Source organism: Prunus mume, linkage group LG5, assembly GCF_029339155.1.
Source record: "Prunus mume cultivar Tortuosa linkage group LG5, ASM2933915v1, whole genome shotgun sequence".
Lineage (NCBI taxonomy): Eukaryota > Viridiplantae > Streptophyta > Magnoliopsida > Rosales > Rosaceae > Prunus > Prunus mume.
The window spans coordinates 26,105,982-26,120,244 of NC_142702.1; the positions used below are offsets into that span (position 1 = coordinate 26,105,982).

Here is a 14,263-nt window from a genome sequence, read left to right on the forward strand (position 1 = left end):
AAACATACAAATAAAAAGCAAAGCAAACCCATAATTAGTGGAAGAGGAAACAGACAAAAACAGTTTAAATGTCCCTCTAAGTTTTGCTATTTGTGGGGCTAATTCATTTGTATGTAAAAAGGTCGTATATAGCATGGACAAGATTATGTATCATAGAAGCGTTGGGGTGGGGGGGTGCAATAGCCCTTAGTTGCATATGTCATTGTGTTTGTTTACATTCGAAGTCATATGTTAAATTCTCATTGAATCTAAAACTCCTAATTCCGCTATTGGTTATTACAGTGAATCAAATTGTTCATGATGGACCCAAAATAGTTGTATTGTACAACCTTAAATCGATTGCAGCCACTTGCAATGTTGGATGTGCAAGGAAAAAGCAGTCGTGAGGTCAGCATCACTCTCCATTGGATTAAACCTTGGATCTTGGCATGGCAGCAAAAAAAAAAATTACTGGGCAGAGATGTTGATCATGTCAGGTAAAGGCGAAGAAAACAAAATAATAATAGCAAATCATGAACATTAGAAGGCTAATTAAATGATTATGTCTACTACTTTAATTAATGACAACAAAGTTGAATAATTAATTTTGTCGAGAGAGAAAAAGAAAAAGAGGGAAAAATGCAGCAGAGCAGTGACCAAAGGACACAAAATTTTGGATAAAATTACGTCGTGGGTTCCACTGCTAAATCATCTTAATCAACAACAAAAGGTAATTAAAGCAGCAAAAGGAAAAGGATTTAAGGTTTGAATGTCAGTGAGATTTGAATCCGATTTGCATTGGGATCGTCCACTGAGAAATATTACTTCTGAAAAATTAGTATCAATCTCTTAATTTCTTCGTAATATAACGAAGAAGAGATTATGTAAAATCAATAACGATCAAATCTCGATACATTTAATATCAGTTGCGTTACTTTGTAAATTCATAATATATGTGGACAAATATTCATTGAATTATGCAAATCTTCTATAATATTATTATGAGAGAAACTTTTGAATTCTTCATGCCATTGAGTTGAATTTGAACTTGGAAGTAGCTAGTAGTTGCTTAGGTGATCACTTATTATTGGTCTCTAATTTGGGAAGAATTGACATATTGTAGCTGTTGAAATTAAGAGAAGACATTGCATGACCTATTGTATTTGTATATAGTTTGCCATCTCTAGCTACCAACAGCCAGTCAAGTAAATTAGCGACTAGTGTCTTTGAGATTGACATTAATGTTAATGGACCTGGTTAATGGCTCTTAATCAACAATAGTGGGGGGAAAAAAAGGTATTTTGTAAACAACCTCAGTTGACTTCATTGCAATGATACTTTTGGTATCCCTCGTCTTAATAGCGACACAAAATCTAATGTTGGGGTTTTGATGTTATCTTACAAATACATATAAAATACAATGAGTTCGTAATTTAAGTGATTAAAAGCATTTATTTGTCAACTCTTTAGATTATGCGATCAAATTTCCGATTCTCCAATATCATTTATAATATAAAAATAAAAATTAATTATAGAGAGGTCACTTCATAATGATTGAGATTAGTAACAAGTCAATAAATAGAATCAAGTAGAAAGTGTTGCCAATATGCTATTTTGTTGTTTCATTTTGTTTTTCTTTGTGTCATTGCATGTCTTAAGATAAACCCCTTAAAACAAAGTATAAACCCAATCCTTTGGCCAATGGCTTACTTGTATACAGTTGGTAAGGTTTTTGCATAGTGCGTAGCTCTATCAATGTTTGAGTCTTGCTGCCAGTAGTTCTTATTAGTGTGCAATCTATAATTTCTTATATAAATCTATATCCGTGGCAACTAGACTTGAGTGCCATGCGTAAATCCTTTCAACTCGAAGTTATGAGTCTACCTGACATTGATAGTGAGACTAGCGAATCTCCCATAAACTTTTTTGAACAAAAGAATAAGAATCTAAAAAACCAAATTATTGATTTATATAAGCAGTAAAAAGCAAGCACCCACAAATCTCTGCAGACTCTCCTCCTCAATTCATTCCAATTTCCAATCATATATATAGCGTAAGCAGAAAAAGTCTGACTGAATGAACATTTTTTATGATAAGTATATATATAGAGTCCTCAGTTGAAATGAAATGTGTAATTTATTAAAAGAAAGGTGGGCAAATTAGAGAAAAGGCAGGTGGGGTTTACATACGAGGACAAATGTATCCAACCACTGGGCCAGTCATCCAGTTGTTAGCACAATCCCAGCGAGCGAGCCTTCTTTCTCTCTCACTTAATTTTCATATTTTATTTTATTTTATTTTGTATATTTTCCAGTGTCTCAAATACACCCTGAAACCTTAATAAAGGCAGCTTGTCTTCCACTTCGTCCTCAAGCCCCAACCCATCCCTTCACTCTCTCTCTCTCTCCCTCTGTCTCTGTTGTTTTTGTTGGGTCCCAGCCTGCAAACTCAAAACTGGGCTCTCATTATTAAATCTTCCCCAACCAGCAACACTATCTCCCACTCTCACACAAAGTTCAAAACCCATCCTCTCTCTCTCTCTCTCTCTCTCTCTCTCTGCTTTCAGTTTCCTCATCCATTTATACTGACCCTTTTCAGTTTTAGCTCATATGGCTGAGTCACGGGACGATCCCGAGTTCTATCTCCCAACCCACTTCCTAACAGACGACGTCGTTCTGCACAACATGGACGACAACAGCTTCCACCAAAACGGCGTCAGATCAGTCGCCCGGTTTCCCACCGAGTTCCCGTACGAGTTCGATTCCTCCGACTCTAACTCAGCCCTCAGCTCGCCTGTCGAGTCCGTGGTCGGCTCCACTGAGACTGAGAGCAGCGACGAAGAGGACTTCCTCTCCGGGTTGACTCGCCGCCTCGCTCAGTCTTCGCTGCAGCAGACTCACCAGACTCAGAAGCTCTCTGTCCCCAACTTCAACAAAGACAAGCCCGAGGTAGGCTTTCGCAGCTTATATAACTGACCAGAGGTTTTACTCTTTTTTCTTCTTCTTGTTTGTTTAGAATTTTGAGCTTTTTTGAGTGACCGAGTTTTACTGTGTTGACTCAGTGGGTCATGGCCGGCTCGCCTCAGTCGACTTTGAGCGGAATCGGGAGCTGGTCAAGCAACGGAAGCCCGACAGGCCCTTCTTCCCAGGTGCCATCACCACCAACGACGCCGTTTGGAGCTCAGAACGACACCTGGGATCTGATATACGCAGCTGCTGGGCAAGTTGCGAGGTTGAAGATGACCAATGGGGTTGAAGGAGCAACCAAATTCGGCCACCATAGCCGAGGACTTCTGGGCCCACCTCGGAGCCCCAGTCCGTCGTCCCTGCCTTGTGTGAAAAACCCAGCTCCTGGGCTGTGCTCTAACCAGAGCTTCAATCAGGTAAAACCCAGTTCATTTTTGTGCTAAAACAGAGCTTTTTGGTGCGCTTGTGTTGTGAACTAACATGATGGGTATTTTGGGCATTTGCAGTTTCAGCATGTGAGGCAGAACCAGGTGCTCAACAAGCCACAGTGCTCTGCAGCTTGGGCAAAACAAGGCCAGCTTCCCTGGTCAGCATATCAGCAACAACAGCAACAGATCCAAAGCAGAGGGAGAACTATTCCTGGGTATGAGAGTGGTCGATGTGGGCATGGTGTGAGTTTACCCCAATCTGCATGGCCGCCTCTGCAAGTTCAACAACACCAAAATCAACATCCACAGCGTAACAATGCATCCGTGCGTCCCACTTTGCCCAACGGATCTAATATCAAACGGGAGTGTGCAGGAACAGGCGTGTTCTTACCTCGCAGATACACCAACCCTGCTCCTGAGCCTCGCAAGAAAGCAGGTACTAATGGGAACTCTTTGAATTTTGAAATTGAGATTCTGAAACTCAACTATTTGTGATTAGGACCGTTCTGTTTCATTTTGGAACTATTTTGTTTAACATGCTGTGTTTAAATTACAGGTTGCCCAACTGTTCTGCTCCCAGCCAAGGTAGTTCAGGCCCTCAACTTGAACTTTGAGGACATGAACAGTCAAGCTCCGCCGCGTTTCAACTCCGGTTTAGCCCAGACCATGGTATGCCCCATTCTTTCCATTTATGTAACGTTTGGTGTTTCAGATCTATCTATCAGTCTAATAAATTTTTTCCATTTTGAATATTGCAGAGGCTCTGTTGGCCAGAAGAAATGCACTGCTGGCTCAGCAAAGGCTTGGGGGACTAAGGCCAGAGGGGCCACTGAATTATGAAGTGCGCCTGCCTCAGGAGTGGACCTACTGACTCAAACTCAGATTAGTTTCAGTTCCAAAGGCAACAAGCAAGTATTATAGAAGAAAGTAGATTTTCTGATATATGGTTTTTTTATTTTATTTATAATGATGGAGATTCAAGCATGTGAGATTAGATTAGGAGCAAATAAGAAGATATCCAGGGTTTTTTTTGGAGGATGATGCTGCAGCTTCTGTGGGGGGCTAAAGCTAATAGCTTTTAGATCAAGGGAACATAAAAGAAGAAGGAAGATTAGTATTATTATTAGTAGGTAGGAAGAATGTGTTTTTATTTTTGGGTGTTTTTTTGTAATAAATTTGGCTAATTGTTCCAAATTTCTATGCGGGGGAAAAGGATTTAGGGTGAGGGTGATTAAATTCCTTGTTCTGTAAGTGAAATTCACAACCCTCTTTGTATTATCACCCCTTGGGGAAGTAAGATTTTACTAATAAGAAAGTGATTAGTACTCTGTTAACTATTACTTATTTGTGATGCTGGGTTTTGTATAAGTGTATATTAGGTCAACCAGTCAAAGGCTTAAAAAGACTTTGGTTCTTAACTACTTCACTAATCACGGGTCTTTCTTAATCTAACACTAAGCAAATCAAAACTGGGCCCTGATGATAAAGCTGTACCCTATAGTTGGTTACAGTTGTAGCACATTTGCCCCAAACCCATTTTGAAGCCATTGAAGCCAATTTCTAATGCTTGATGCTTGCAATGAGGGACAAGTCCTTGCTGGCGATGGCCTGCCATTCTGCCATAAGTATCTTTTGGTTTTATACCCACGATTCAGTCAAATATTAGCGGAATGGTGTTTTGCTTCTGCATGAAGGTTTGAAAATTTGATGCACTTTATTTTCCAGATTTGTGATTTCTATGGCCCCCACACACACGACTCCCATCTCTCTTTCGTTTTCGTTTAAATTTGAACCGAATGCCCTCTCACTTTAGTAAAAGGGGAAAGATATCAATACCTTACAAAAAAAGGAGTTGTAAAAAGCTTGCCTCCTCCAGTGAGTTTAAATTTAGACCCACTAGCTTTCATATTAAGGAACCAGCTTGCCTGGTTCATAATCACTCTCGTGTTTGTACAGTTTTGAGTTAGACAAAGCCTGCCTCCAAGTGTAAACAAACTATGCCATGCTGCCATGCCTTGTTTTACAAGATCCAAGGCACCTTTTTTTTTTTATAATCCCCTTCATGATTAACACAGTGAAAGAGCTTAATTTTATTACTTTAGTTTGACCAAACCAATCATCAAACAAAAGCAAACAAAACAATTTAGGTAACCAACTTCTTTAACATATGCAGTAGGGTTTTGTTCTAGCATTGGATGCTGTGATAGCACAGGTGAAATTTGTGTTTTGCTTATTTGAAAAAGATTTAAAAACCTACCTTGTGTCTATCTTATTGCTAATTAGCTGTATGTTTGCAAGGGGCTTGTAACTCAAGTAGTTCAGTTATTTTTCTTGTACCGAGGTCTTGTATTCAAATCCTCCCTCTCTCTCTACATCGCTTGTTTCAAAATTAACTACATGTGTAACACCGTATGGATGGACAACTTTATTCATACAAAAATAAACCAGGCACTTGATAGATGGGAGACCTTGGTGCTTTAATTTGATTCTTTTTAGGGGAAAGCCTTGATATACTCTCTGAAGCGCATTTGAGTTTACTCAGCAACCAACCAAGCCAATCAAGGAACATGGAATTAGAGGGGTTGTCAGCACATGGTGGGTTCAAAACACCTTCTCGAAGAAAATATTATAAAAAAGATACAAGGAAATATAGTATGAAAAAAAAATCTTTGACAGACGAGCTCCAAGCCACCAAAAAAAAGAAAAAAAAACGAAGAGACAGTGACGTTGTTACAGTTTATATTTGATTTATTAGAGAAGAAGCCTTTCTTGATCCCTGGCCCATCTCTGGCCGTCAATCACGTTCTGATGGGTCCAACTTGGGCCGGATCAGCTCCAGCATTTGTTTACATTTCTTTTCTCGTTGATGACACTTATGAATTATGATCTTTGCTTCAAACACACAACACACTAATGCTTTGCTTATCACAATCATTAGAAAAAAAAAAATCAAATGCATGAAGAAAAATCTTAGTAGTCTAATTTGAAGTGTGTTTCTCTAATCCTGTAATCCACGGAGACTCGAAAACAAATAAACAAGTGAAAGATCTTCAAACAACAAAATAGACAATGGAGGGAGGTTCACACTTCATATTCATTCACGTTGATGCCGTCTGTGATGCATTTGTTCAGTTTGCCATTATTAGTGGCGTGCTACTTGCTAATCATGGTGCTTGATATGCCTTAATCCTCAATAATATAATTAAGCGTTGATGATGAATATACAAGAATTGTTTATTTATTTATTTAAGTTTGTAACTGAAGGGCCGCATTTCTTGCCAAGTTCAAGTAGTAGTTTGGAGTATTTACTCACTCAAACAAAGTCTTCGGTTCGAATCTTAGTATCCGTATAGTGTGTGTGTTTAGTATACTATCACTCTTGAAAGTTTGTAATCGAAGGATTGTTATATTTATTTGATGCAAAAGAAAAGGCGAAATGTTCGAGGAAAACAAAATTTCAAATTCAAGCTCTTACGTTTCCTGGTTAAATCATAGCTTTACTGTTTGACACAGAAGTAAAGTTGTTAACCCAGATCATCATAATACAGCAACTCAAAGCAGAGAGAGAGAGAGAGAGAGAGAGGCCTTGTGGAGCACATTCGCTTTAGTAAAGTTGGCTAAGGCCATGCCTAGGAGATGTGATATATGATTGGACATGATTAGGTGAGTCCTTATAAACATCAAATTAGACATGGGTTGCTGTATGTATCGTCCCAATGGGCGTTTCTTTTTGGGTTTGTTTTGATATTATTGGGCCTACCTTCAACCACCCAAAAACAGAAACGAAGAAGCAGAAGAATTGTAATGTCTTTATTTTACATAGACGAAAGATTGAGAAAAAAAGTTGTTCTCCCTTCTTGTTCAATCTTTAACTTGAAACAAGGAGGAAGAGAACAGGTAAAATGGGTTTCACAGACTATATAATTTTCAATTTATGTACCCTACAAGAATGCAGTCAAGGATCTGAATTATATAAATTTTGTACAGAAAATAAACCAGAGAAGAAAAGAGGAGTAAGAAGAAGAAGAAAAGACCAAACTAAGATGTACACAAGTGTCACTTTGTTTCAAGTAAACCCCTACACAATTGCATCTCCAAAACCAGAACCAGAATGATGACCATGTGGGTTAGCTGCTCACAGTGGCAAGGATAGTTGGGGGAGAAATTAAAATAGTGAGTAGACATTGAAACCTCCCCAAGATCAAGGATCAAGCGGCAACATAGAACTCGAGTCAGAAATTAAAAACAGATGGTAACTTCTAATTAAAATACACAAGTGAAAGATGCTCAAATAAATTGATGACAAGGTCCAACGAACTACATGTCGTAATTGATAGCTGATTTATTTATCTTTAGTCCATAATATATATGTAGGATCAGCAATTCTTCAGATGAGTTTGTGCAGACTGATAGGGATTACTTCCATTTCTTGAACTTGCCCCCACCATGCTTGCCAAATTTGCCCTTATGCTTCCCAAATTTCCCCTGCTTGAACTTGCCATGCTTGCCGCCGCCATGTGATGAAAAGTGAGAACCGTGGCCAACATTGTGAGCACCATGACCCCCATAACCGCCAGGAATGCCAGGAATGCTAGGAGTGTGGTGAGATGATCCGTGAGTAAGATGGTGAGCACCGTAAGCAGCTGCAGCAGCAGCTGCACCACCAGCCAGCAATCCCCCTACGCCGTGGTGCCCTGAAGATCAAATAACACAACACAACCACTCAGCAAATCATACTTGCACATGAACACATGCACAGCAGCTATAATTTTAACATTACCAAGCCATCACTAATATAAATATATATTATATACAAATATAACTTGAGACTTGAGAGAACAGCTCCTCATCCTCAAGCTAAGCAAACTCCATATGAGCATATGGAAATTGATTAATTAAGATAATTCCGACATTAAAAGAACAATTCTTTGAATAAATTTGCAGCAACGTGGGGATTAAGAAACACCATGAAAACCAATTCCGGTTAATTTGTAAGGATTTTCTTTTTCTTTTGCAGATGACACCATATCACGAATTAAGAAGATTTGTTCTAATCTTCTAAGAAACCAAATAAAAACTTTCGGCTTTCCTACTTGATGCATCATAATTCATAAAGGGTTTTGTCATCCAATGGTGATATCATTTTACTTTAATTTGGACGAGAAATCAAAACGTGAACTAGGAACAAGAGAATCTCCAAAAGAGAAAAACTAGAATCGAAGTACAATCAGGCACAAAATTCAGCCATGATTTCAGTGAGGGATCCATTTAGTGACAATAAATTCAGGCATAAAATCTCAATTACGAAACCCTAAAATTGTAGGGTCAACGCCAACCCAACACATAGTTTTCAAGTTCATGAACATAGAGAATTTGGGAATGAACGAATTTACCAGATGAGCCCTGATGGCCAGCGGGAGGGTATCCAGCCGGTGGGTAGCCTTGTTGTGGCGGGTAACCCTGCTGCGGTGGATAGCCCTGTGGAGGGTATCCCTGCTGCGGTGGATAGCCCTGTGGAGGGTATCCCTGCTGCGGCGGGTAGCCCTGCTGAGGTGGGTAGCCCTGCTGAGGTGGGTAGCCGTGTTGACCGCCATGTCCAGGTATAAGGTGACTGAAAAGCCCTCTGTCAGCTTCATCGTCCTGATGCTTATCCTTGCCACCACCCATGTTCTGTTTGTTGTTGTTTCAGTTGAAAACTTGAGAGCAAATGAAAAAGCAAGTAATAGAAGATGTAGATATGGAGGAGGAGACGCGCCTGTTTTATAATGAAAAATATCGTTTTTATTTCCCTATATTTATGGACGCGGTTGGTCTCTCTTTCCCATTCTGCCTTGGTGCTTAAGAATCTATCAATTGATTGGACGCGGCGAATATCAATTGGACGCGTCCAGGACGCTTCTTGGGCCGGCTTTATGGTCTTCACATTCATTCTTCTAGACACCCACCAATTTAGTCAGAACACCCAGTTCGGTTTATATTTTTTTTGGGTTTCATTTTCAAATCAAGTTTCAGAACCCATTTCTATTCTATTCCCTCTAGCATCCACCCAACAATTTAATCAGCACACCCTACCCAACCTTTTTGTTTGAAAATTCAAGCGATACTTTAACTATTCTAATATACAAGAAAGTAGATCAAATTCGAGTACAAAAAAATTAACACATTGCTTTGATCAATTAATCCGAACCAGACTTGCCACCGTAACTCTTTACAAGTTAAAAAATAAAAAATAAAAAATAATTAACCATTAAATCAAATTAGTTAGTATAATTTAACAATTGACCATCTAAAGCAGAATGATTCGTATTTTGTTCGCCGGTGATGTTTTCCATTCCAATTATTATCAATTAAAATTTCCATCTTTTCACACAAAAGAAGAAAAAAAAAACCAAAAACGATTTTATTATTACTGATCCAAAACTCAATTACACAGCTGAGAATACATCAAACTCTCAATACTTCTTATCAGATAAACACACCACACACGTCAATATGGCAAGCCTGTCATATTTTTTATTTTTACTTTTTTTAATTAACACTCGATAATACTTTTACTCAAAAGAAGCCCCTGTCCAGTCTTCTTCTTAGCCAGAAATCGCAACGGCCTTAACTTCAGGCTTCTTCACCTCCTCTTTGGGCACAGTCACAGTCAGCACCCCGTTCTCCAAACTAGCCTTCACCCTATCCACCTTCGCGTTCTCAGGCAGCCTGAACCGCCGCAGGAAATTGCCGCTGCTCCTCTCCACCCTGTGCCACTTGTCGTTCTTCTCCTCCTTCTCTCTGCTCCTCGCTCCGCTGATCTGCAGCACCCTTCCTTCCTCAACCTCCACCTTCACCTCCTCCTTCTTCAGCCCCGGAAGGTCCGCCTTGAACACGTGCGCCTCCGGCGTCTCCTTCCAGTCGATCCTCGTGTTCGCCACCGCCGCCGTCTCGCTCGCCAGCTCCGACCGCGGGCCTGACAAGGCTGCGTTGCTACCGCCGCTGATCAACGGGAAGTCCTGGAATGGATCCCAGATGTCGAGAGAGAATGGGTCGAAGACGTTAGTCCTTCGGCCGCCGAAGACGCTTGGAATCAAAGACATTGTGAGTGAAGAATGTTTGAATTGTTGGCTAATTGAACTGGTATGAACTGCTTTGACTAATTGCTCTTCTGTGTTGGTACGTCGGGAGGGAAGATGAGATATTTATAGGGAGAAGACAGTGGCATTTTCGTAATTGTGTTACTGTCCCTCGTCCCTTCCTGATATTTCAGGAGGATGGAGGGAGCGAAGAGAAGTGTCTGGTATTTTCTGTAGGGGGGAAGAGGTTTCCAGAGACAGAGAGAGACCTTTCTGGATTGTGACAAGTGGCATAAAGGAGCGACTGTGACTTCTTGTTGACTGTTGTGGAATAAGGATCCAGCCCATATTCAAGAAAGAAGAAGGGAGAAAGAAGCCCATATCGCTATAATAATTGCGGGAGGAGAAGGATGTTTTAAAAAAAAATTATTATAGCGAAAGAGAATTGACAGCCAACTTGTATTCTTCCACCTCGTTGACTTATTCAAGTGGTAGCAAACATTGCCATCTGTGGGTGACTAAATGTTTATAAAGGATAAGTATGGCTCTCAAATTGATCCAAAAGTCTGCCATACGTATTAATCTAAGGACCTAAAATTTGTAAGTCGTGAGCTCAGCGGCTGAGAAAAATATCTTACTTTGAATTCAAACCCTCCACTGACCCAGTCATATGAATCTCACAATAAAGAAAAATATATTGCCTGTAAGAACTCACAAGTACAATCTCAGAATCAGAAGCCAAGTGAACAGAGTCAGTGATTCTGAATTCTAATGGAGCAAAGCAGAGGCCTGAGATTGATACTTCTCCCACTGCCATTTCAAGGCCATATAAACCCCATGCTAGAACTGGGCAACCTTCTTCACTCCAAAGGCTTTTCCATAACCGTCGTCCACACCAAGTTCAACTCTCTCAACCCTTCAAGCCACCCACACTTCACCTTCCACTCAATCCCTGTCGACTTATCTGAATCGGAAAAAGCTGGCCGTCCTGTTTCTCTTCTAAACGCTAAATGTGTTGAGCCTTTCAGGGAATGCTTGGCTACCTTGTTATCCGATGCAGAGGAGGATCCTGTTGCTTGCTTGATCTCAGACCCTTTCTTTCACTTCACTCGATCAGTTGCAGAGAGCTTTGAGCTCCCAAGGATTTTGCTGAGGACTGGGGGCGCCACTTCCCTTGTTGTTTATGCTGCTTTTCCACTCTTGAAGGAAAAGGGTTACATCCCAATTCAAGGTACAATTTCAAAGTTTCTTTCTTGGTTTTCTTTGTTCATTGCCAAATTGCATGGACTTGACAAACTTATATAATTTCTAGTTTCTGTTTTTGACCTTGATTAGATTCTCGACTAGAAGAGCCGGTGACAGAGCTGTCACCCCTCAAAGTTAAAGACCTGCCCGGGAAGGACAATTCTGACCCTGAGAGTATTTACCAACTGATAACCAACATGGCAAATGAACCCAAGGCCTCATCTGGACTGATTTTCAACACTTTCGAAGACCTTGAACAACATGCACTTGCCACACTTCGCCACGAAACTTACCCCAATATTCCAATTTTCCCAATAGGCCCATTTCACAAGTGTGACTCTGCACCGTCTTCTTCGACTGGCTTGTTAGCAGAAGACCAGAGTTGCATTTCATGGCTAAATACTCAAGCACTGAAATCTGTTGTGTATGTTGGCTTTGGGAGCATTGCTGCAGTCAAAGAGGCTCAGTTTTTGGAGATAGCTTGGGGACTAGCCAACAGCAACCATCCATTCTTGTGGGTAGTTCGACCCGGATTAGTCCATGGATCAGAACCATTGCCTGATGGGTTTCTCGAGAGTTTGAATGGGAGGGGTCACATTGTGAAATGGGCTCCACAAAAAGAAGTGCTGGCCCATCCATCTGTTGCAGTGTTTTGGACTCACAGCGGCTGGAATTCTACATTGGAAAGTATCTGTGAGGGGGTCCCTATGATTTGCATGCCATGTTTCGGTGATCAAATGGCCAATGCAAGGTATGTGAGCCATGTTTGGAAGGTTGGGGTGCAGATAGAGCATGGCATCGAGAGAGCTGAGATTGAAAGAACCATTAATTTGTTAATGGTGGAGAAAGAAGGGGAAGAGATCAGAGACAGAGCAATGGAGCTAATGGAGAAGGCAAATCTTTGCCTCAAAGAAGGTGGCTCTTCATACCGATCTTTGGATGGCTTGGTTAAACATATTTTATCAATAAAATCCTTTGCTTTTGGAAAGCAGAGTGAGTGATCATGAATTTGTTTGTATGTGTGCTTTATTACAAAACCAGAAGCGAACAGCAAACCGATTGAAAGTGAGACTCTGTTTCCCTGTTCCTTTTAATAAATGATGGTCCATCTTTTGTATCATAAAATGTAGTTGGGTTGTGCTTGAAAAATGTCGGTGGGGAGGGCGTACGAAAACCTAGCAAATGCTGCAAATTACAGTTGAGAAAACAACTTCTTGCCGCTGCTCCTCTCCACCCTTTGCCACTTGTCGTTCTTCTCCTCCTCTCTGCTACTCTCTCCGCTGATCTGCAGCACCCTTCCTTCCTCAACCTCCACCTTCACCTCCTCCTTCAGCCCCGGAAGGTCCGCCTTGAACACGTGCACCTCCGGCGTCTCCTTCCAGTTGATGCGCGTGTTCGCCTCCGCCGCTGATCAACGGGAAGTCCTGGAATGGATCCCATATGTCGAGAGAGAATGGGTCGAAGACGTTAGTCCTTCGGCCGCCGAAGAAGCTTGGAATCAGAGACATTCTGAATTTGTGAGTGAAAGAGTGTTTGATTTGTTGGCTAATTGAACTCGTTTGAATTGCTTTGGCTAATTGCTCTTCTGCGTTGGTACGTTGGGAGGGAAGATGAGGAATCTGTAGGGAGAAGACACGGGCATTTTCGTAATCCAGAGAGTTTTTACTTGTTGACTGTCGTGGCGAAAAAAAAAGATATATGTGTAGTGGTTATAGCAATCCAGAGACAAGTGGCATAAGATCCACTTACATGCAAATATAGGGGCTATTGTGACTTTTTACTTGTTGACTGTTGTGGAATAAGGGTCCAGCCCATATTCAAGAAACAAGGCAACAAACTGGAGGCTAAAGCCCAACGGGAATGCCCAACAAAAAAAAACAAAGTTAACAAAACCAGGGGAAATAGCCCAAGAGAGAAAGAAGCCCAAATTGCTATAACCACCTCACATATATACCTTTATTTAAAATAATTAAAATACCTTTTGATACAAGTGATATTGCGAGAGGAGAAATCGAACCTAAAGACATGAAATGTGGGCTCTAACCATTTGAACTATAAGACATAAAATGCGGAATCTAACCATTTGAACTATAAGTGTCTTGTATTCACGTATCAACACTTTTGATATATAGGATGATGTTATTTTTAAATATTATGCCACCCATATCTTTAGGTTCTAATTTCAACTTTCTTCTAATGTCTTCTTTGTTTATTTCTCTTTAAACCCTCTCCAATGTTTCTCTTACCAATGAATTGCTTGGATTGCCCATCTCCTCTTTGATATCTCTCTGGCCAAAGGCACAATTGAAAAAACATAAAAATAAGGCTCTCTAGTTAGGCCGACAACTAAGTTCACATGTGTAGAAAAACTCACCTAATTCCAACGATATAACTCGTTTAAAGTACTAGTTAATTTTTCTCCTATCAATGAAATACTATCACATTTCTCTATAATAAAAAATAAGGCATTTCCAACAACTACAACGCACGGAAAAGAACACCCCATTTCTTTAAAGGGCAGTCAGAGAATATAAATTTCCGTAGCCATGTGCATAGATTGCAAAGCAATGCCAATGAGTTGTCCTAG

The 14,263-nt window shown here is 40.5% G+C and overlaps 3 protein-coding genes and 1 pseudogene across 4 annotated transcripts; 2 read left to right on the forward strand and 2 right to left on the reverse strand.

Moving 5' to 3' along the window:
* The first annotated feature begins 2,337 nt into the window (after positions 1-2,337).
* LOC103332718 (uncharacterized) lies at positions 2,338-4,707 on the forward strand (annotated as a pseudogene). Its single transcript, XR_016126935.1, has 5 exons — positions 2,338-2,927; positions 3,041-3,361; positions 3,452-3,809; positions 3,930-4,042; positions 4,132-4,707. The product of XR_016126935.1 is annotated as an uncharacterized LOC103332718 (transcript).
* A 2,819-nt stretch (positions 4,708-7,526) lies between these two features.
* On the reverse strand, positions 7,527-9,167 carry LOC103332719 (uncharacterized). The gene is made up of 2 exons (XM_008235465.3): positions 8,767-9,167; positions 7,527-8,067 (listed from the first exon to the last, which is right to left on the reverse strand). The coding sequence occupies exons 1-2, from the start codon at positions 9,038-9,040 to the stop codon at positions 7,790-7,792; spliced, it is 552 nt and encodes a 183-aa protein (XP_008233687.3). The 5' UTR covers positions 9,041-9,167; the 3' UTR covers positions 7,527-7,789.
* A 583-nt stretch (positions 9,168-9,750) lies between these two features.
* LOC103333027 (17.8 kDa class I heat shock protein-like) lies at positions 9,751-10,679 on the reverse strand. The gene has a single exon (XM_089051772.1). It carries the CDS (start codon positions 10,453-10,455, stop codon positions 9,958-9,960), a length of 498 nt encoding a protein of 165 aa, XP_088907898.1. The 5' UTR covers positions 10,456-10,679; the 3' UTR covers positions 9,751-9,957.
* Positions 10,680-10,701: 22 nt separating this feature from the next.
* LOC148917439 (UDP-glycosyltransferase 76B1-like) lies at positions 10,702-12,793 on the forward strand. The gene is made up of 2 exons (XM_089051771.1): positions 10,702-11,662; positions 11,767-12,793. The coding sequence occupies exons 1-2, from the start codon at positions 11,203-11,205 to the stop codon at positions 12,675-12,677; spliced, it is 1,371 nt and encodes a 456-aa protein (XP_088907897.1). The 5' UTR covers positions 10,702-11,202; the 3' UTR covers positions 12,678-12,793.
* The last annotated feature ends 1,470 nt before the right edge of the window (positions 12,794-14,263 follow it).